The sequence below is a fragment of the Podarcis vaucheri genome, assembly GCF_965113315.1.
Source record: "Podarcis vaucheri genome assembly, chromosome: 1".
NCBI lineage: Eukaryota > Metazoa > Chordata > Lepidosauria > Squamata > Lacertidae > Podarcis > Podarcis vaucheri.
Window position 1 is genome coordinate 6,216,045 of NC_138759.1, and position 22,058 is coordinate 6,238,102.

Sequence of the window (22,058 nt, forward strand, 5' to 3'; positions counted from 1 at the left end):
TAGTCTGGTACCCAGCTATTGGCGCTGGCCCGGGTGCCCTCTCTGGCTAAGAGGTATTCGACTCCCTCTTCCCCCCATCTGGAGTCCAAAATCTCCGTGACCTCGTTGATGTGGTCCTGGTGCTTCACCTCCCGCGTCTCCGTCCGTTCCCGGAGCGGACTTGGCGCCGTCCCTGGCTCCTGGAACCTGTGAGGTGCCTTGTAGGGAGTGAGCACCGACCTGTGGAACACCGGATGCATTCTGGAACCCTCCGGCAGCGCCAGTCGGAAGGCTACCGGGTTGATCTGCGCTTCGACTTGGTACGGACCGATCTGCTTGTGCCCCAACTTCTTCTTGGCAAGCGACCTGGTCGGCACTGCGTGGGCTGCCAACCAGACCCAGTCTCCCACTTGGATCACTTCGCCAACCCGCCTGTGCTTGTCAGCTTGCACCTTGTAGGCGTGCTTAGCTAGCTCCAGCTGCCGTCTGAGTTGATCGTGGACCGCCTGCAGCTCTGACGCGAACGCGTCCGCCGTCTGTGGTTCTCCTTCCCCCACTCTCTCCAGTCCCGGGAAGGTTCTGGGATTCCTCCCATTGTTGGCAAAGAACGGCGTCACTCCTGTGGACACGTGCTTCGTGTTGTTGTAAGCGAACTCGGCTAGCGGCAGGTAATCCACCCACGTCGCAGGCTGTTGATTGGCATAGCATCTCAGGTACTGCTGCATGATGGCATTGACCCTCTCTGCCTGCCCGTTGGTCTGCGGGTGTCTTGCTGATGCCAGATTGACCTTGACATTTAGAAAACCCATCAGCTTCTGCCAAAAAGACGAGATGAACTGGCGTCCGCGGTCGGACAGGATAGACCGTGGCAGGCCATGCACTTTGAACACGTGATCTATGAACAGTTTGGCGGTTTGTTCCGCCGTGGCCACCTTCGCACACGGAATGAAATGTGCCATCTTGGTGAACAAGTCCACCACCACTAGCACAGCTGTCTTGCCTCTCGAGTTGGGTAAATCCGTCACAAAGTCCAGGGCCACCCTCTCCCACGGTTCAAACGGTGTTTGCAGCGGTTCTAACAGTCCCGCCGGTGGTCTGTGTACCGGCTTGGCCCTCTGGCAGGTGTCGCACCTCGCGACGTAGTCCGCGACCTCTCCTCTCAGCCTGGGCCACCAGAAGTCTCTCGCGACTAATTCCATCGTTTTCTCTGTGCCAAAGTGACCGGCCGTGGGTGCGTCGTGCAACTGTTGCAGTACCTTGGCGCGAAGGTCGTCTCCTGGTACATAGACAGCCCCTTTGCGTAGGAGCAAGCCGTCCCGCACCTGGAACTCGTCCGTGGTAGCCGTGCCTCTGAGCAGTTCCGCCATCTTGTCTTGCGCGAATGAGTCGTCCCGCAATGCACGTCGCACCGCATCCAGGTCTACTGTAGCTGAGGCACACGCCCACGCCGTCGGTGCGAAGATGTGCATGGCCGCCGCTGGCGTCACCTCTTCTAGGTATTGCGGTTTTCGGGACAGTGCATCCGCCATGATGTTGGTGTCGCCTGGGACGTACTCTATTCGGAAATTGAAGTCAGCAAAGAACTCCGCCCAACGTATCTGCCTCTGGTTCAGGAACTGAGCCGTGCGCCAGTGCTCCAGATTCTTGTGGTCCGTGCAGACCTGCACCGTGTGCTTGGCGCCGATTAGGAAGTGCCTCCACGCCTTGAAAGCTGCATGAATGGCCAGCAACTCCCTGTCCCAGATGGTGTAGTTCTGCTCCGACTTGCTGAGCTTTCTGGAGTAGAACGCTCCCGGCCGCCACACCCCCTGCGGGTCTCGCTGCAGCAGGACAGCTCCCACGGCTCTGTCTGACGCGTCTGTCTCTACCCTCAACGGTTTACTGGGGTCGATATGCAGCAGTTGCTTCTCCGATGCGAAGAGATGCTTGAGCGCTTGAAAGGACTGTTCCGCCTGCTCCGTCCAGATGAATTTCTTTTTTTTGGAGCTGAGCGTGTCCGTAATTGCTGCCGTCTGCATCGCGAACCCCTTGATAAACTTGCGATAGAAGTTGGCGAAGCCGACAAACCGCTGGACCTCCTTCCGGTTGCGCGGGCTTTTCCAATCCAATACCGCACGAACCTTGGTGCTGTCCATGGCTATCCCCTTGTCCGACAACTTGTATCCCAGGAAATCCACCTCCGTCGTGTCGAACTGGCACTTCTCCAGCTTGGCGTACAGTCTATGTTGTTGCAACCTGCTGAGCACCTCCCTCACGTCTCGGTCGTGAGCTTGCTGCGAGTCAGAGAAAATCAGGATGTCATCCAGGAAGCAGACGCATGTCTTGTAGAGGAGTCCCTCCAACACGTGATGCATAAAAGCTTGAAAACAGTGAGAGCCATTTTGTAATCCAAAGGGCATAACTCTGTATTCGTAGGTGCCCAGCGGTGTGAACATGGCCGTCTTCCACTCATCGCCCTCCCGCATGCGGATGAGATTGTACGCCCCTCGCAGGTCCAACTTGGTGAACACGCGTCCCTTGCGCACCGTCGCGAGGAGGTCGTCAATCCTGGGCATGGGGTAATCAGACGGTTTGGTCATCTGGTTCAAAAGGCGGTAGTCCACAACTAGTCTTTTTTGGGGCGTGTCTTTCTTTTTCACGAAGAAAACGGGACTGCCCCCCACTGCCTTGGACTCTCTGATGAAGCCACGCTCCAGATTATGCTCGATGAACTGTTTGAGTTCCTGCATTTCATCTTCAGACATGGAGTATAGCCGCCCCTTCGGCAGCGTCGCCCCCGGTAGGAGGTCAATCTTGCAGTCATATGGCCGGTGAGGGGGTAGCTTGTCCGCCTCCTTCTCGCAGAAGACCTCCAAAAAGCTCGCGTATTTGTGGGGGACCGCTTGCAACGTTCCCAACTGCAGTTGTGATTCCTCCTCCTCTCCCTCCCGTCGGGGCAGGATGCAGTGTTCTGCGCAATAAGAGGAGCCGAAGATCAGTTGTCTCTGGTACCAAGCCAGTGTCGGACTGTGCCTGTCCAGCCAACTCATGCCCAACACAATGGGCGTGTCCGACAGTTGGGTGACATTAAAACTGATGACTTCCCTGTGGTTGCCAAGGCGCATCACCATCGGTGGCGTCTGCTTCACCACCTGCCCCCCTAGCAACTCTCTGCCATCCACTGTGACGACTTGCAGGGGCAGAGTGGCAGGCAATAGCTGTATAGCGTGCTGCTCCACAAAGCTCTGCGCTATAAAGTCTGCGTTGCTTCCAGAATCCACAGAAAGCGGCACTTCGATAGTGACGCCGTCGGGTAGCTGGAGAGATGCTGTGAGCTGCACTACTGGTTTGGGTGGGAGGGGATCCGTGGGTTGCAAGATTGCTGGGGACTGCTTCACAGATGCGTCTGGCTGGGCCCCAGTGCCTCCGTCTCCAGCCAGACATCGTCGTTTCCCTGCTGTGGTTCTCCTTGCTGCGTTGCTGCAGTCACCATTGCTGAGGCTGCAGTGTGCTTGTGGAGCCTCCGGGGACACTCCTTCGCCAAATGGCCTGGATCCTCGCAGATGTAACACTTCCTGTTCCCTCTAGGAGGCTTCGCTTTCACTGCTGCCGGTGCTAGGGCTCTGGCTGCTGACTGAGCCCTTGCACCTCCAACCTCCATCGGTTCCCCTCCCCCTCCTGGCGGAGGTGTGGATTGCGCACGCGCTGCTTCCCTCGGAACGAAAGAGAAACTTCTCGCTGCTTCGCGCCCTCCACGTCCTTCATCTCTGCACCATGGACGTTCTTCCAGCCTCACCCCCACAGTCAGCGCCCTTTGGACCACCTCCTGCGTGCTTCGGGGCCTCTCCCCCCTTGCAATTTCATCCTTAACCGCTGAACTTAGACCCTCCCAGAAGAGGTCTCTGACAGGGGGCGAATCCCGATCCCATTCTAAAGCACTGACCAGCGCAAAAAATCGGGCGTGATACTGCCGGACGCTCGCCCTCCCTTGTTTTAGTCCATGAATCTCCCGTCTGGCAAGATCCACATCAATAGTAGACAAAAAACACGCATCCATCGCTTTGATAAAGGCATCTGCATTCTGAAGCGCCGGATCTTTATCCCTCCACAAATTGCGCAGCCAGGCTTTGGCATCCCCATGCAAATGGGACAATATGAACCCCACCTTCTCTTCCTCATCTCTAAAGTCTTTTGCCAGCAGTTGCAGTGCGCACATTACGTCTGCTCTAAAATTAGGGTACTGTTGCAAAGTCCCATCGAAGTGAGCCACAAGCCCTCCTGCTCTCCGTGCCAATCCCACGCCCTCCGGTCTGGGTCCCGGTTGCCCTTGCTTAACAAGCATTTCAAACCTGGCGTGTAGGTCTCTGTAGGCGGCTGTAGTCTCCTCCTCCCGTTTCTTGGAAGCCAATACCTCTGAGGACAACTGGGTCACTGCCTCTTGCAGCGCGGAGATCCTCTGTTCTTCCGTCATCTTGCTAACCTTTGTGAGCTCGCTTACAGACACCCCTCTTCCTCCCCTAGCGGCTTCTGCTCCCGCTGCGAGGTTTCAGGTTTCTGAAGCTTTGATGAGACGGGTCTTACTGTCAGAGCTGCTACCAGGTCCCAGCTCACATAGGACCACGCCACACAGCGTCCACTTTAAAAGAGTCTTTATTGAGTTACAGGTTTCATTTCCGAACTGCAGCGTGCAGCTCTACACCTTCTGCTCTAGGTCGGCGAAGACCCGTCTGAGTCCCCGCCTCTTGCACACCAGCTTAATACCCTGGCCTTGCTCCACCTCCTTCGCCTCTCCCTACGTCTCTGGGTCCTTCTGCCCCCCTGGGCCTCCTCCCTTCTACTCTCCTCTGACGCTGACCCCCCTGATCCTTCTGCCTCCTTGCGGCGGGCTTTAGGACCTGGCTCACTCTCCGGGCTGCTTACTGCTCCAGCTTCCGCTGCATTTGAACTTGGCGCGCGCGCCCAACTCTCTACTTTCCTCTTAACCGTTGCCTCGCTCTCTGAGGAGGGCGTGACCACCCCTGACTCGTGCCCTCCCTCCTGCTGACAGCCTCCGGAACCCGATGCCTGGCTACCTTCCTCCCTGCTGCTCTCAGTCTTGAGCGTGGGTCCCGACTTCCAGCTGCTGCCGCCCTCAGTTATGAGCGTGGGTCCCGACTTCCAGCTGCTGCTCTCTGAATCTCCTCTGTTCCCTTCCTCCTGGGGTGTCCCCCCGGATCCCCCCCTTGCTCTGCTCACTGGGGCTCCCTTTTGGGAGTCCTCTGACTCACTGCTTAGGCTTGGAGATCTCGGGTCGTCATCATCACTCATTCTCCCTTCGGCTTCCTCCCCCTCGCTCTCTGTTTCCACCCTTCTCTGCGTCTCTGCTTCTGAACCCCTGACAGGTGTCTTTATAGATAATTTTTTCTCCCAGCCAACAGTTTTAAATGCATTATTCAACTACGACAGAAGAAGTTAGTGAGACAGCATTTCTTTTGCTTTGTGTGTGTGTGTGCATTTATTGTTTGTTTGTAGGTATTTTATCTTCACCTACTTCCTGTTTCTTTGTATTGAAAAACAAAACAATAGGCATGCCAGGGTCTTAGCTTTTTGACCACGCAACTATAAGTCAACATGAAGCTCACCTATATGGTTTATAAATGGGTAAAAGCTTAATGGTAAGGATTTGCTGAACTAACAAATTGAAGTGGAATACAAAGAAGGGAGGTATGAGGAGGTCTGGGGAAATAAGCGTAAGAAAGATATGTTATGGAAAATTATTTGTTTTTTAACTGTTTTTGTGTTGTATTTTGTATCTTTTTATTTTTTATTTTTTACATTGTTATATTTTAAAAAACTCTAATAAATATCTTTTTTTAAAAAAAAAAAAGTCAACATGAAGCTCACCTGCTTTGACTTTGGCTTAGGAACCAGCGGTTTTATAACTGGACTCTTCTTGTTTGGAGCCACTCGGCTGTTTGGCATGGAATTTTTCTTGCCCTGTTTGGTCATGTTGTCTATTATATTAGCCAGCTGAACCAGTTGATCCTTTTGGCTACTGGATACCTAGTGGAGCAAAACATTAAAAAAAAAACCCCTTACTTTCCATCGCTCAGGATTTCTGACAATCTTCACACATTTTACTTAAAATTTGAAGTGAACTAAAACCACCAAATTCTCACCTTGAAGGGATTGACTCGCTTTTGACTGCTGGAAACAACTGCAGCTTTTGTTACTGGAGAGAGAAGCGATAGGGGAGAAGAACACCAATGAAAACCTTTAGGAAACACTGTGTATTCCCTCTGGGAAAAGGAACTACAGTAATTGTTTTCATTTACAATAGTTAATTGGGCCTGCTTATACAGAAGTGCTTTATTAATTAATGTTATGTGTTTTTTTATTTTTAGGGTTGTATTCAATGCTGTATACATGGGATTCTATTTATAAGCACACCTCAGAGATATTGCAGGTTCGGTTACAGACCATCGCAATAAAGCTAATATTGCAATAAAACCCAGCTCCAGCCATAGTTTACTCCTATGGCCAGAAGAGGGGCAGCAGCGGGGAGCTTCCTTCCCCTGGCTGGGCTGCCTGAAGTGGAACCCATGTCCCGGTAAGGAGCAATATCCACGAACCACAATAAAGCAAAACACAATAAAACGAGGTTTGCCTGAAGCCACCTCTCCCCATGCTCCACGCAATCCCCCAACTCCTCATAGCTGATTTGGGGTGCACAGTGGGAGCTGGAGGGGAAGTATTCCAATTTATTACATCAGAATTAAGGGATGCAAGCATGCTGTTTGACAAAAGGAGAGGAACTGCAATTGGGCAGTTGACACCAAAAGTTGCATAAACAGGCACAACCATGAATATTTTTTCCTTGCCTAGAAAATAATAATAATTTTGACTCACCAGATTTGGGAGCAGACACCTTTTCAGAGATTGGCAGAGGTCCTTCAGAAAGATATGACAAATGGTGTATATGTAAGTGCAAACACGAGGAGTGAAATTTGAGGCATCTTCCAGGTTAACCATGAATAAGTGCTGTACAGTGGTGCCCCACAAGACGAATGCCTCGCAAGACGAAAAACTCGCTAGACGAAAGGGTTTTGCGTTTTTTGAGTCCTTCCGCAAGACGAATTTCCCTATGGGCTTGCTTCGCAAGACGAAACGTCTTGCGAGTTCTTGCGAGTTTGTTTCCTTTTTCTTAAAGCCGCTAAGCCGTTAATAGCCGCTAAGCCGCTAATAGCCGTGCTTCGCAAGACAAAAAAACCGCAAGATGAAGAGACTCGCGGAACGGATTACCGTATTTTTCGCTCTATAACACGCACCTGACCATAACACGCACGTAGTTTTTAAGAGGAGGAAAATCTGTAGGCATGCCACCCATAGGCATTCCCTCCATAACACGCACAGACATTTCCCCTTACTTTTTAGGAGGAAAAAAGTGAGTGTTATGGTGCAAAAAATACGGTAGTTTCGTCTTGCGAGGCACCACTGTATTATAGTCCTAGTTAAGAACATCAGCTAAGCAAAATAGATGGTAAGTGAGCTACAAAATGCTAAAAGCTAGAAAACACAGAAGACAGACCCTACTTGCTACTTTGATTACTGAGGGAAAGGAGAAGCAAGCTTTTCCTTCCTTGAAAAGGAAAATGAATCAAGAAAAATAAGCCCCAGAAAATAGTTCTTCTTTGTGGAGCCTGTCATGCATTATTTGTCTGCTCTTATCAACAACCCGTCCTCAGGACCTGGGAAATATGACAACTATACAGCCTTCTGCCCTGAATACTTGTGTGCATCTGTCAGTCTTACTAGGTTTTGTCACTTCAGATGTGCCTTCCTCCTCCTCCTTCTCCTGCTCCTCTTCCTCGTAGGTCTCCATACTTTGCTGACGTTGAAGGTTTCTGATCCGGGCCTGACCTGATTCTGTGGGGGTGCTACTGTAACTGAAAGCAGATAAATGAACTCAGCAGTCTACTCATTTAGTTAGATATTTAGATAAACAGATAGATAAGAGGCAGCTGCCACACATGTAACGCACTGGGCCATTAGTAAGATTAAAACAACAACTGATTTAGGTCACATGCTAGAAAATATCTTAAAACTGCATACCTAGGTAAAAAGAAGAAGATAACTACACACCCTGCCACCAAAATAAAGGAATAGACAGTGCTGTACCACTGATGAATCTAAGTGTGTGTGGTTGGAAGAAGATACCAATCACTCTGAGGTTTCTAAAAGGAGGGAGAGGATACAGGGAAAATATAAAGAAGAGTAACATTATGTTGCACAGCACCTTAATGGACTGTCCTAGAGCTAACAACAAGTCTCTGGTTAAAAGCACAATCTAGCGAAGGTCACTGCCAACACACAACCCTTACCTACTATTAAGGAAAATGGTGAATAGTGAAGAAAATTCATGTGAGAAAGGAGGAAAGAGTGCAGACAATGGGTTAAGAGTGGTATATTCACACAGTCCCTTGGTAAATGTGTGCGTGTGTGTGTCTGTGTGTGTTCAAACCTTTACACTCAAAAATGCTATTCTGTCCTAGGAGAGAAAGATAAGCTTAACTCTTGCTTCCAGAACATCCCCAGTCTGTGAAACATCCCAGTCTCCGCAAGAATCAACTTCAAGCCATAAAAAGATGGCTGTATCTCACTTTTTATAGAAAATTTGTTCCTCATAGAAGAAGAAGAAGAGTAGTGGTTTGGATTTGATATCCCGCTTTATCACTACCCTAAGGAGTCTCAAAGAGGCTAACAATCTCCTTTCCCTTCCTCCCCCACAACAAACACTCTGTGAGGTGAGTGAGGCTGAGAGACTTCAGAGAAGTGTGACTAGACCAAGGTCACCCAGCAGCTGCATGTGGAGGAGCCGAGACACAAACCCGGTTCCCCAGATTACGAGTCTACCGCTCTGAACCAGTACAGCACACTGGCTCTCAAATGGTGCCTGTTCCCTTTTTAAGCATTGTTTCAGTCCAGGGGTTGAGCACCAGTATAAAGGCTCCCCATTATCCACAATACTGACAGGGAAGGAACACCACCAAACCTCAGGCACTGGCAAATAGAATATGGGACTGCAAGCCACACAAATGCCCACACTCACTCTCTGTCACTAGTACATGCCTACATGATGAATGAGGTCCCTGCAACTCCTTCACTGCAAAAGTCTGCCAACTGTAGAGTCACTCTGGAATTTCTTTTTACCCAGCATTCAGATGGTTTTGGAAATCTTCTTCCTCCTCCTCTTCCTCTTGAATGCCGTTCTCTTCAGCAGCTGCCAACTCAGCTGCTCTCTCTGCTGCCAGTTCACTGAGCCGCTGGGCGAGATTCAGCCTCCGAGAGCGAGAGGCGTACTTGATAGCTAAGCTCCTGGCATTCTGAGTCATAAGCTCAGCAAGCTCCATGCAGCGAAACTCCCGTTCCAGGGTACAGGAAAGCTATTCGTATGAAAGGGAAAAAGAGAAACAAAGTCCCGTGGTGTTTAGCAACGGAAGGTTCTCTTGTAAAATCAAGAGAACAAAAGCTATACAGTAGTACCTCCGGTTAAGTAACCCTCTGGTTACATAAACTTTGGGATGCGAAAACGGCAAACCCGGAAGCATTTTATCGGGTTTTGCCGCGCGCACATGCACAGAAGCGGTCCTCAGGTTGCGGAAACCTCAGGATCCAACCAGACCTCCGGAACGGATCCTGTCCGCAACAGGAGGTACCACTGTACTCCTATCCTCCTCCCTGTCACTGGGAAAGCCACCTGCCTGTAGTCATTCTTTTAAAAAGCAGTAACTTTGATGGGAACCAGCCTGCTACTGGAGATACACTGCCTTTAAAAACTGTTAATTTAAGAAGTAGACCTCAACATTTTAAAAGCGTACAGGAGACAAGACAGTAATGGGCAGTGCAAAGCTCTGGGCCTATGACACGGCAGACCAAGGAACTATGGCGTATTAGGGTTAGTTTACTGAGGCTTTGCCAGCAAAGGGGGGGGGCAGTTGTCACGTCAATTTCTTCTCTTGGCATAGCTTTCTTTTGGCTTAACAAGGCTCCTCTCCTAAGAGCCTCCTGCTCTTAGGCATTAGCTACTCACACATTAAGCCCCCAGGTACATTCTTCCTCTCTGATCCACCCCCTCCTTACCCTTCTCCATTCTCCTCCCATTCCACACAGTTTGCGCTGTGCCTTGCCCCCATCCCTGACACCTCTGGTTCCACCCACTGCGGCAGCTGTGGCTACAGTCACAGCCAGCCCACCTGGGGCTTCGCAGCAGCCTGGGAATAGCAGAAGTGTTGGCACTGCCCAGCCACAAGATTGGTGTGTTGATTAAGCAGATCTATCTGTGTTATCTACCCACGCTCAGACCACACAATGTGTGTTGGCAAGCTGTTGTTGTTGTTGTTTAGTCGTGTCTGACTCTTCGTGACTCCCTGGACCAGAGCACGCCAGGAACTCCTCTCTTCCACTGCCTCCCCGCAGTTTGGTCAAACTCATGCTGCTAGCTTTGAGAACACTGTCCCACCATCTCGTCCTCTGTCATCCCCTTCTCCTTGTGCCCTCCATCTTTCCCAGCATCAGGGGAATGCCCTCCATCTTTTCCAGGGAGTCTTCTCTTCTCATGAGGTGGCCAAAGTATTGGAGCCTCAGCTTCAGGATCTGTCCTTCCAGTGAGCACTCAGGGCTGATTTCCTTCAGAATGGATCGGTTTCATCTTCTTGCAGTCCATGGGACTCTCAAGAGTCTCCTCCAGCACCATAATTCAAAAGCATCAATTCTTCAGCGATCAGCCTTCTTGGCAAACTAGATCTTGCAATAGTGCGTGCTCAAGCCTAAACGTCCTTTGTATGTTTCAGGGGTTAATAAAGGGTCACAACCAAATTCCCAAGCTGCGAAGAAATAATGCTATTTTGCTAAGCAGCGTGACATCCAAATGCTTCAAGAGCTGTGGTTGCTTTTTGAATTGAGAACCTCCCTCACTTACTGCAAACATTTTCATCAAGAGATTCTGCTGTTCTTGGGTTGCCTGGCTTTTCACACTTTCATCGTGTTCATATCCATTTTGGGATAAGTAGTCCAGGTAGCGGTGAAACAAGACAGAGCGCCAAAATTGCTCCTGAAGCATGCAGGAAAAAGAAAGGGGGGAAAACATAGTTCAACACGTTGCTGTTTAATCAGGACCATTTGTAGGTCTCAATATTTGCAGGAATTTAACAAGGTCCCGAGATTGCTCTAGTACTTACAATAAACAAGCACACAAATGCATGCCCTCCACATGCGATGCATGTAAACCGCTTTGACGGTTTTTACAACACAGTGGTGTATTAATTGAATGAATGAATGCAAACACACATATACAGCTACGGGAGGAGCTTCTGTATATTTTCTGTTCAATACCTGCAATTTAAACATGAATTCAACAAATGTTTCTGACCAGCCCCACAGATAAGAACAGGGGGTTCTGCAGTGCTTTTCTTCACGACAGAGATAATTTGAATCAGAGGTGTTTTATATTAAATGGCGTGTCAGATAAACTACTCAAGGAACTCACGTGCTCCACTTCCATGCAATACAGACAAAGCAAAAACCATACAAAATGGGTCTGAGAAAAGGAAGCAAACTGCAATCCCTTATTTAGGTCTTCAGTCTTCCGGCCCCAAATAAAGATATATTGTTTGTCCTTTAGTTTTTGGTGCTTGGTATCATTTTGAGTCCAGCATTTGCTATGTGTGGCTGCTGCAAGGAATTTGTCTATAACCGCAATCGGTTTTTATGTTAATATTTATCATGTGACGTATGTGTTTTATGCGGTTATTATTTTTCACCTGGGATCCAAACGTATGAAGGGTGAAAAGTGCAATAAATAACAACCATAATGTTGCTTTCGTTAATAACACCGTTGTCGTTAACAAACACCCTTTTCCAATACGGATCTACGGACCAAATCCCAAGTTCTGACTACAAACACACTGCAAGGGCTGCTTTAATAATCTGGACACACATGTCAAGAGGGCACCGATGCAAGACAGCCAGCAAACCAAACCAATGTTGACTTTCCCTACCTCCATCTGGCCCTTATCTGTTGCTGTCTGACAAAAAGGAAGCTTGAATGGCAGCACTGCTACTGCCGGACGGGGAAGGGTGGCGGGGAAACGGGCTCCTTTACAAGGGACGCACCTGCAAGGAGGGAAGCACAGAATTAAGATGCACACCTAAAAGCAGTGTCTCTCCCCCCCCCCCTCCGAGTAGGCTCTGTCTAAAGGAGCAAATCATGCACTCACAGCACAATAAATAAAAGGTACAGCTTTTCTTGCATTGTACCACTTCAGTCTACAGGTCAGGGAGGGGCAGTTTCCGTACTCTCCCACATCAGAGGGGAGAAAATTGGCATGCATTAGTTTTTATTTTTTAAAAAGTAACATATTACAAAGAGTAGAACAAAACTCCAAAAAAGCATCTGCTAAATCTAAAATTTTAGCCCCATTCAATTACACTAGTACAATCAAATCCTTCATACATCCATTCTCATGGGTGATATATTTTAAAAATATAAATATAAAGAGAAACCCTGTATTTAAATAACACACTTTCTGTCTTTTTCTTTCTTGGAAGAGGAAGGAAAACCACAATGACTGTGACTTGCATTCATCAACCCAGACGTATCCTGGGGCTTTTCATTAGTTTCCCTAGAAATGAATGACTCAATGGGGGAAGCAGAAGAACGTGCCGTTTCTGTACAATTGGCCAAGTCGACAGATAACAGCAAGATGCCTCCCTGAGTGGCTGCAGTGAGCCCAAGCTTAGCTTTATCAGGGGGAAATAACGCAACCATTGGAAGAAAAAGATAAAAGTATCGAGACCATGTACGGCTGCGCTCTATATCTGCAGGGTGTCTGCAGTAAAAGAGGAGATTCAGGGCAGCCCTAAGGTGATGGTAGTGACAATAACATCACTGAAGGCAAGAGCAGCCTGTGACAGTAAAATCTACTTCTCCAGCAGCTGGAGCTTTGTTTATTAACTGTATTTCCACTTTGAAGGTACATAAGTCTGGATTATTTCTTCTGTAATAGTGAATTTATTCTGCCTACCAAACTGTTGAGGTTTTTGTTACAGATAGGTAGCCGTGTTGGTCTGCCATAGTCAAAATAAAAAAATTCCTTCCAGTAGCACCTTAAAGACCAACTAAGTTAGTTCTTGGTATGAGCTTTCGTGTGCATGCACACTTCTTCAGATACCTGAAGAAGGTTGAGGTTTTTGTTTTACTTAAATTTATTAACATACTTTGTTAGCTAGCTGCTGTTAGAAGGTCACTGCTGGGGACAGCTCACTGTGGAAAGGTAGCAAAAAATACAGTGGTACCTTGGGTTAAGTATTTAATTCGTTCCGGAGGTCCGTTCTTAACCTGAAACTGTTCTTAACCTGAAGAACCACTTTAGCTAATGGGGCCTCCCACTGCTGCCGCGCCGCCGGAGCACGATTTCTGTTCTCATCCTGAAGCAAAGTTCTTAACCCAAGGTACTATTTCTGGGTTAGCGGAGTCTGTAACCTGAAGCGTATGTAACCCGAGGTACCACTGTAAACCAAAGCAAGTCAATTAAGGGCAGCCTTAGTTGTACAGCTGGCTGTTTAAAGGGGAAGAGACGCTTTCATTGCTAGCAGCTCCAAACAGAGCTCTTCCCACCCAAGAAATTTAAGCTGGAGGGGCCTGGACTAAACAGGTAGCAGTGGAGAAGTCGTAGTCAGACAGTAGCAGAGGATAAACGGGCAGGTGGCTTTGGACAAAACCACCTGAATATTCACGTGCTTTTCAGTTGTATAACCATGCAAACTCTAACCTCCTACCTGAGCTGCTGTGGGTTTTCATGAATGCCCACAATCCAGTAGTGATCTGACTTCCCTTTACAGTGCTCCCTTGTGTCACAGACTGGGGTCCAGGTATTACCAAGTCCTCGGTTCAGCATGCGCACGACACCCTCTGAATCCGCGTAACAAGGGGTACCTACAAAATCAGGAACACACAAACACACACAGTGTAGTTTTGAGGGTTCTCTCAGAAACAGATGTATGAGCTACAGGTAGGATGTTAAGTACAGCACTCTTCTCTGCCTTACTGAATAAAAAAAGTATGGCACATTTTGAAGAGAACCAGGGGCTGTTAACTTTGGAAATGGCACCACCTTCTGGTAGTTTGTAGTAACTAAGTTGTTGAAATTCAGTTTTAACAGCCGCGTCCCCTTGCAATCTTCAAGAGCAAGCAAGTGCACAAGTATCAGTGACCCCTTTAAGTTGGTAGACAGCGACTGTCATTCACAGAGGAGCAGTGCTTGGTCCCCTTCCCCACCCTGGTATCCTCCTCAAGTTTAGAGATGCTCTTGAAAAGCTCCTTGCCCAGATCCAGATCCACAGATCCGGGTGTTCACTAATAATGCTGAACTTCCCTGCTTAGGACGTTGCAGGCATCTCCACCTCTTAGGGCAGGCATAGGCAAACTCAGCCCTCCAAAAGTTTTGGGACTACAACTCCCATCATCCCTGACCACTGGGTCCTGCTAGCTAGGGATGATGGGAGTTGTAGTCCAAAACATCTGGTGGACTGCGTTTGCCTATGCGTGTCTTAGGAGGCTGCAGGCATCTTCAACAACACCAGTGACCAATTTAGCTTGTAAACCAGCCCTTAGGGATAACAACTTGCACCCTAACTTCCCTTTCACTCATCAGTATCGTTATTTTATTCAGATTATTGCCTGCCCTTCACCATCAGGTCCAAGGGCTGCAGTCATTCAAAACTCAATATTAAAAACTGCTATAACAAATTACAGTTGCAGAAATAGGGTCTGAACATTAAGGAGTTCACATTCATGGATCAGGGCTTTGGGCTTTCCCTCCCGCCCCCCTTCCCACTTGTCCTGGGGGCTGGGGAGCCTTTGGGAATGATTTGGAATATAGTACAGCTGGCTGCAGAGGAGGTGGTGGAAACTGGCTCCTCTCACTTTCATGAAGAGAAACTTAGGATCCAAACTGGTGAGCAGTGGTACCTCGGGTTACATACACTTCAGGTTACATACGCTTCAGGTTACAGACTCCACTAACCCAGAAATAGTACCTTGGGTTAAGAACTTTGCTTCAGGATGAGAACAGAAATCGCATGGTAGCGGCAGTGGGAAGCCCCATTAGCTGAAGTGGTGCTTCAGGTTAAGAACTGTTTCAGGTTAAGAACGGACCTCCAGAACGAATTAAGTACGTAACCAGGGGTAACACTGTATCCTGTTACAGTGGTGCCTCGCAAGACGAAAAGAATCCGTTCTGTGATTCTCTTCGTCTAGCGGTTTTTTCGTCTTGCAAAGCAAGCCCATTGAAGGATTAGCGGATTAGTGCTATTAGTGCTATTAGCGGCTTATCTGCTGATTGGATCAGCTGATAAGCGGCTTAGCGGCTTAGAAAAAGGGGGGGAGGAAAAAAACCCCGCAGGAACTCGCAAGACATTTTCGTCTTGCGAAGCAAGCCCATAGGAAATTCGTTTTGCGAAGCACCTCCAAAACGGAAAACTCTTTCGTCTAGCGAGTTTTCCGTCTTGCGAGGCATTCGTCTTGCGGGGCACCACTGTATGTCTATCCACTAGCAGAACAAACTTTCACTTGTGCAATGGGACTTCCTCTTCTGCTTGCAAACCCCCTTGTACCCACCCACCCCCTCAATATAAAGGATCATAGGAACTTCTAGAATAGAATTGATGGGGCGTGAGAGGGCTGTGGGGGAGAGTAGAGGAATGGGAAGTCTGTCACCCAATGCTGCACATCCCCTCCCCCCCCCGCCAGGAAAATGATATTGACACATCTCAGAATAAAGAAGAGAAGCGAACCATCCTACCTTCTGCTGAAAATCCTAGCCATGTGAGATAGGATTTCCTGGAAAGAGGAAGTGGGTCACTGTGCAAAAGCTGCCTCTTCTTCCTTCCCAGCTCTAGCAGCTGCACCCCAAGACACTGATCCCCATCAAAACCAGTACCTATAAAAGCAAGAGGGGTGGGGGCAATTAATTCTAGACCGAAGGAAGTTGCAGGAAAGGAGCTGCTGTTGGTGGGTGAAGACAGCTGGAAGTTGCTCTGTCGGTGTGCCATTTTCTGGGCACCTGAAGGACGTGGCTGAATTTCTATCCCCTGGATAATTTTTAAGCATTCACAGAAATATCTAAAGTCTCAATTATTCCTTTTATAATATTGAATTTATTCTGTCTGCTAAATTGTTGGTGTCAGGGAACTGCCATCGGCTCAGAGGCGAGAAATAGAAGCAGTGGCGTAGCGTGGGCTGTCAGCACCCGGGGCAAGGCAAGTAATTTGCGCCCCCTAACCCGTGGATTTGCGCCCCTAACCCTAACCCCCAGATGTTGCGCCCGGTGCGGCCAGCCCCCCCTGCACCCCCCACGCTACGCCACTGAATAGAAGGGCAGTTGTGTTACAGGGAGCCTCCGGAAATCTTGCGACACAGTTCCTCTTCTGGGGAGGAGGAAAGCCCAGCCTCCAGTGGGGAAGAGGTGCAAGGACCAGAGGATGCTGGTGAGAGCCTTAACACCGCTTCTGGGAAGGCCGGACAGCAGGGAAACACGCCCTTGCCATCGCCCATCCTGCGCAGTAGTTTGAGGCGCAGAGAGGGGAGGAGACGTTTGGGGGTAATGAAATTCTTATGTTGGGGGAAGGTCCAAAAAGAGACCACTCCCGGATTCTGCTAGCGACTGAGCCAGACATGAGCTTTGGGGCTCTTCACTGTAAATAGTTTGCACCAAAATAAAGCCTGTAAAACACAGGTCGGGAGTCCTGCCTGGTTACTCTTGAGCATCCGCAACAGCCATCTGACAGCTGGTTTTTGTCTCACTTGAATTAAATGATATATTTTGTTAAGTGGCTTTTTGTGGCAGGACTTCTCCTTCCTCTCTCCTCCTCCCCCCCAACACCACAGCCTTCCATCCTCCCACCCCATCTTCCCCAAGTCTGCTAAGGAGGGTTCGCCAACCTGAAGGGTGGGGTCTGTGAAGGAGAAGAGAATCCATCCTGTCAACCGTGTCTGTTCAGCTAGCAGATGGATACTGTCAGCTTTCACCCTCATTATCCTAAAACAATTCCAATGAATCCTAAACTTCATTGTGGCAAGACAGGGGTGTCAAGAGAGACGGGTGGTGTAAAGCCGGTAGTAAAATTACAAACAAATGGAAGTCGTTGGGCATGTGATGACGGCTCACTTTAGAAATGCAATTAAATTGCATACTCAACATTTTCCCATCAAAATCAAAGCATGGTGCTTCTATGGCATTTTTTGAAACATTTTTTGCAGTGAAAAAGGAGGTGGGGAGGAAACAAACATATTTAAACAGGAAAAAGAAGCCTGCCAGGGAAATCACCTTTGTGAAAAGCCACCAACAGCTGCTCTCCGTGTCCCGCCATGGACACCACAGGGCCAGGGAGGCTGAAGATGTCTTTCTGAACTCCCCCATTCGTGAAGAGGCGGAGGAGAAGGGTGCTTGTGGCACACGCAGCCCAGCCCTGGCCCAAACAAACCGCTTCAATCTCTTCATTCTGCAGCATGTCAACTGTCCACTCCTTGTTGGAATCCCAGGAGTTAAAATGTATGCAGTGAAGCTTGCTGAAAATGGGGGAAAGCGAGGGGGGAATGGGGAAGAAAAAACAAGAAGTAATTAGGGATGTTCAGACTAGAGTCTTTCCGCTGAACATGTTTTTCAGGGGGGGGGGGGGCTTCACGCAATAGTAGCAGTTTTGTTGGAGACTAAATTAAACCAGAATGCTGGTTTGTACTGTTACAAGTTGAAAACATGCTAGGAAAACTGATAACCAATTTATTAATTAATAAGTCTTCTTTCATTTATCAGCTCCACCTTCTCTTTATTCCTCAGCTATTCCCTTGAGGTTTTGCATGAAACGAACGGTAACAGTATCTCCAAGAGATGTTGCACTAACAAGAGCTCTGAGATCCATTCATCCTGATCATGACCACTACAGGTAAACCCATGTCATGCCAAAAATAGGTTTGGTAATGGGTGTGTTTTTTTTAACAAGTTGTGTTCTTCACAGAAACATTAAAATAAGTTTTACCTCGCTAGCTCCTCTGTGCTCTCGCAGGCTAGCAAAATAGCGTCACTGGAAAGGGCTGCCATTGTGTGATTCAAAGAATTTGGCAAGTGCATTGCGTGATGGATGGCCGTGTCATGGAATTCCACATCAATGGCGTTGTCCTGCTCATCATTATAGCAGCGAATAATACCAATAGAGTTCCACACCTATGGGAGGAACGTCAACAGTAACACTACTTTCAGAAAAGCAACATATAGCCTTCAACATCTAGCCTGCTTTCTACTCTGAATGGATCCCAGGTCACTTGGTCTAACTCTAGCAGAGGCTACTACTCTATTCCGAGCTTAAAAATGGAACACGTAATGCTAGTGGTCAACACAAGAGGTTTAAAGACTGTCTCAAGGCAAATCTTAAAAAAATGTAGTATAAACACTGACAACTGGGAAACACTGGCCTGAAAGCGTTCCAGTTGGAGAACAGCCTTTACCAAAGGTGTCATGAACTTTGAAGACGCTCAAACTCAGGACGCAAGGGAGAAACATACTAAGAGGAAGGCACGCTTGGCAAACCCTCACCATTATCAACTCCCGCCCGGAAACCAATGTCCCCACTATGGAAGGATGTGTGGATCCAGAATTGGCCTCCACAGTCACTTACGGACTCATTGTTAAAACCGTGTTTATGGAAGACAATCTTACTCGGCTACGAGTGATCGCCAAAGAAGAAGAAGAAGAATGTTCACACAAATATCAGGCAGGCAGGGTATAAATAATAAAATATTTCTGTTATTATTATTAAACATTATTGCTGGATTTTTGGAAACCGCTTTGCAATCCTTTTCTTGAAAAGCAACATACAAAAACTTAAATAAAAATTATACTCTCTCCATTTCCCCCTTAATTAGATGGGGACAACTGGCTGATTATTTTGACGTTTGGTTTAAAGGGCTGAGGGCAGAAGAAATTTCAAAAAGCAAAGGGGGATGACAATACCACATGCCCAAGAGAGGACTCCAATGTCTGCTGTGAAATGATCTGATAAATGCTGGCCAATATTATACACAGAGAGTTTAGGCTGCAGGTTTATTACTCCAAACAGCAAAAGACAGGGGCAATGTCTGAGAGACCAGGCACGTTGCTTGCTGCTGTGACATTTCTTTTTTCATTTCTCTCCTTGTAAAGAGAGGCAATGGCACCTTATTTACTGAAATCTGTTTATTTACCTTCCCTCACTTCTCTGTGGAATAACACCCCATCACCTTGTTTCTTGGAAGAGGCAGGGAAGAGTCATTCCTACTCACAAAGAAATCTTAAGCCACATTTACACCCCCATTCAGGCATTGTGAGGTGCGCACACATACCCTTTCTGGGAGGTTTTTTTTGTGCAACAGCAGCCCATGTAGAGATGCACTGCTTTAAAAAAGAAAGGAAAAAGAACTCAGCCCGCTCCCGCTCCCCCTTAAAAGGAGACAACAATTGATGAAGGAACCAATTGATCTGGGCCCTGGTACAGTGGTGCCCTGCAAGACGAATGCCTCGCAAGACGGAAAACCCGCTAGACGAAAGGGTTTTCCGTTTTTGAGCTGCTTCACAAGACGATTTTCCCTATGGGCTTGCTTTGCAAGACGAAAACGTCTTGCAAGTGTTCCAATTTTTCCCCACTATTTCTCCCCATTTCCTAAGCCGCTAATAGCCTTTTAGCCGCTAATCCGCTAATCCTTTAATAGCCGCTAAGCCTTTAATAGCCGCTAAACCGCTAATTGCGGTAATTCGCTAAGCCGCTAATAGGGTTGCTTCGCAAGACGAAAAAACCGCTAGACGAAGAGACTCACGGAACGGATTAATTTCGTCTTGCGAGGCACCACTGTACTGTTTTGGGTGGCATCACACTCCCTTGAAAAATCAGTTGCATAGCCTGGGGGTACTTCTCGGTTCAGTATCACTCTTGGATCCTGAGGTGGGACCAATGGCCAAGAGTGCCTTTTCCCAACATCATCATCATCATCATTTATTATTATTATTATTATTATTATTATTATTATTATTATTATTATTTATTATTGTTTTAAATCAGCCAAAGAAACGAAACTCACCATGAAGCGGTGAGTGAGGTGAACCGGAGTGGAGCCAGGCTGGAAGGGCTTTTGCTGGGGAGTTGGCATTGGCCCATCGTAGAAAGGCCTCTGGGTTGATGACAGTGGCGGCAGCGGGGCAAGGCTTTCCTGGTCATCCTCTTCTTCCTCCTTATCAAGGGCAGAGTTAGCTTTCAGCAATCCAGTATCTATGCAAGATAGATAGCTTTGCATTAGTGGCTTAGGAAAGCAAGGGCTTCTTTTTTTAATCTTGCAACACCCACCCCCCAACCAAAGGATATTGTGAGCCAAGCTGGCAGCATCCTTGATGTGTCTACAGTTCCTGCAATGTTGTCCCCCCTGCCCCCCGCTCCACACACCCATGCTTTGGGAAATTCAAACCTAGGGAGTTCTCATCATCCTCTATTATTGCCCCTCGGTTTCTGGGGCGGCCTGATGCCATCATGGAGTCATCGTCATCATCTTCATCGTTTCTCGCTGCTTTGGAACCCCAGTCGTCCCCAACCGAGTCTCTGTTCAGGAAGTCCTCGCCGTCATCCTCATCAAAAAGTTCGTCGTAATCTTTGACACCAGGCGCAGATGCCTAAAGCCATGGTTTAAAAGTTACTGTCATAAAATCCACATAGTGCCATCAAGAAGAAGAAGAAGAAGAAGAAGAAGAAGAAGAAGAAGAAGAAGAAGAAGAGTTTGGATTTGATATCCCGCCTTTCACTCCCCTTCAGGAGTCTCAAAGCGGCTAACATTCTCCTTTCCCTTCCTCCCCCACAACAAACACTCTGTGAGGTGAGTGGGGCTGAGAGACTTCAAAGAAGTGTGACTGGCCCAAGGTCACCCAGCAGCTGCATGTGGAGGAGCGGAGACACGAACCCGGTTTCCCAGATTACGTGACTACCGCTCTTAACCACTACACCACATCACGTTTTATCCTGAAGCCTGCCAAACTCCAGGTTTACATGAGTGGATAAAGATTACCATCCATGATGGGAAAGGATACCGAAAAAGCCAAGAAAGCTTCCGGTTTGTATTACCTTGTGGTCTGATTTCTTTCCATCTACATCACAAACGTTCTCAAGTAGTCCCAGATTGCCTTCCATGTCCGTATAAGCAACCTGCCCGCCTTTTGGGTGCCAAGCCAGACCACAGATGGTGTAACTTTTGTCATGCTTCACCCTAAAAAATAATGAAAAACCAGTGTTCAGCACAGGTTTAAAATCACGATCTGTTAAGCCCTCGCTACAGAAAAAAAAATTGTTTCGCACACAGGACTTGGACAAATCATTCTTCTCCTTAGCAAAGATCACTACAGCAGAACACAAGAACCCTGTGAAGAAACCCTGTGCCATGTACCAGTCCTAATACTGTAATTGTAATCAATTAAGTGAGAAACAAACACACTAGTCCTCCTGAGCTCATCAAACCTTCTCAATGTGCTATGTCCTTCTGAATCATATGTAGTTAAGAACAATTCTAATTGGTTCTTACTAAGACAGATGAATCACATGTGGTCTGTGCAACTCACACCACTATGCCCAAGCAGGCCCAACACCCAGCTAAAAATTAATGTGGGCCGTTTGCAGTTTGCACGGCTGATATATACAGAGGAATGTCTTAGGTCCATGGGCCTGACATTCCACATTCCTGCTCTAGGGCATCAGGATTTTTCACCCAATGCAAGTTGCCCTAATTTACATAGGATTTTTTCTCCCAAAAGCAATCCCAGTTCAAAATTTTCCAGAAAATCCACACCACTGAGCACTGCAGTACAAAGAGACTAACAGTTATGGTTGCATGGAATGGACAGAGATGGCCCAACGAAAACAAGGCAGGCATCTGTCCTGTCATAAGCTGCTTCACCTCTAGATTAAAGCAAAGGTAAGCAAAATAATAATAATAATAATAATAATAATAATAATAATAATAATAATAATAATTTTTATTTATACCCTGCCCTCCCCAG

At 47.8% G+C, this 22,058-nt stretch overlaps 1 protein-coding gene and 1 long non-coding RNA gene across 3 annotated transcripts in view; one reads left to right on the plus strand and one right to left on the minus strand.

The window, feature by feature from the left end:
• LOC309531109 overlaps nt 1-22,058 on the plus strand; it is a 157,119-nt gene that overhangs the window by 56,705 nt on the left and 78,356 nt on the right. The gene's annotated exons all lie outside the window — the stretch shown is intronic.
• The window catches only part of WDHD1 (WD repeat and HMG-box DNA binding protein 1), a 41,164-nt gene that overhangs the window by 4,007 nt on the left and 15,099 nt on the right, over nt 1-22,058 (minus strand). The window contains exons 11-24 of one of the 2 annotated variants that reach the window (XM_082216859.1): nt 21,130-21,271; nt 20,483-20,684; nt 20,102-20,289; nt 18,031-18,215; nt 17,322-17,563; nt 15,798-15,935; nt 13,774-13,930; nt 11,994-12,108; nt 10,916-11,047; nt 9,148-9,380; nt 7,750-7,883; nt 6,847-6,888; nt 6,117-6,169; nt 5,842-6,000 (exon numbers count right to left, since the gene is read on the minus strand). In XM_082216859.1, the coding sequence (XP_082072985.1) occupies nt 5,842-6,000; nt 6,117-6,169; nt 6,847-6,888; nt 7,750-7,883; nt 9,148-9,380; nt 10,916-11,047; nt 11,994-12,108; nt 13,774-13,930; nt 15,798-15,935; nt 17,322-17,563; nt 18,031-18,215; nt 20,102-20,289; nt 20,483-20,684; nt 21,130-21,271 (2,122 nt within the window). The remainder of the gene's footprint in view (nt 1-5,841; nt 6,001-6,116; nt 6,170-6,846; nt 6,889-7,749; nt 7,884-9,147; nt 9,381-10,915; nt 11,048-11,993; nt 12,109-13,773; nt 13,931-15,797; nt 15,936-17,321; nt 17,564-18,030; nt 18,216-20,101; nt 20,290-20,482; nt 20,685-21,129; nt 21,272-22,058) is intronic. The other variant, XM_082216860.1, reaches the window with a different exon arrangement.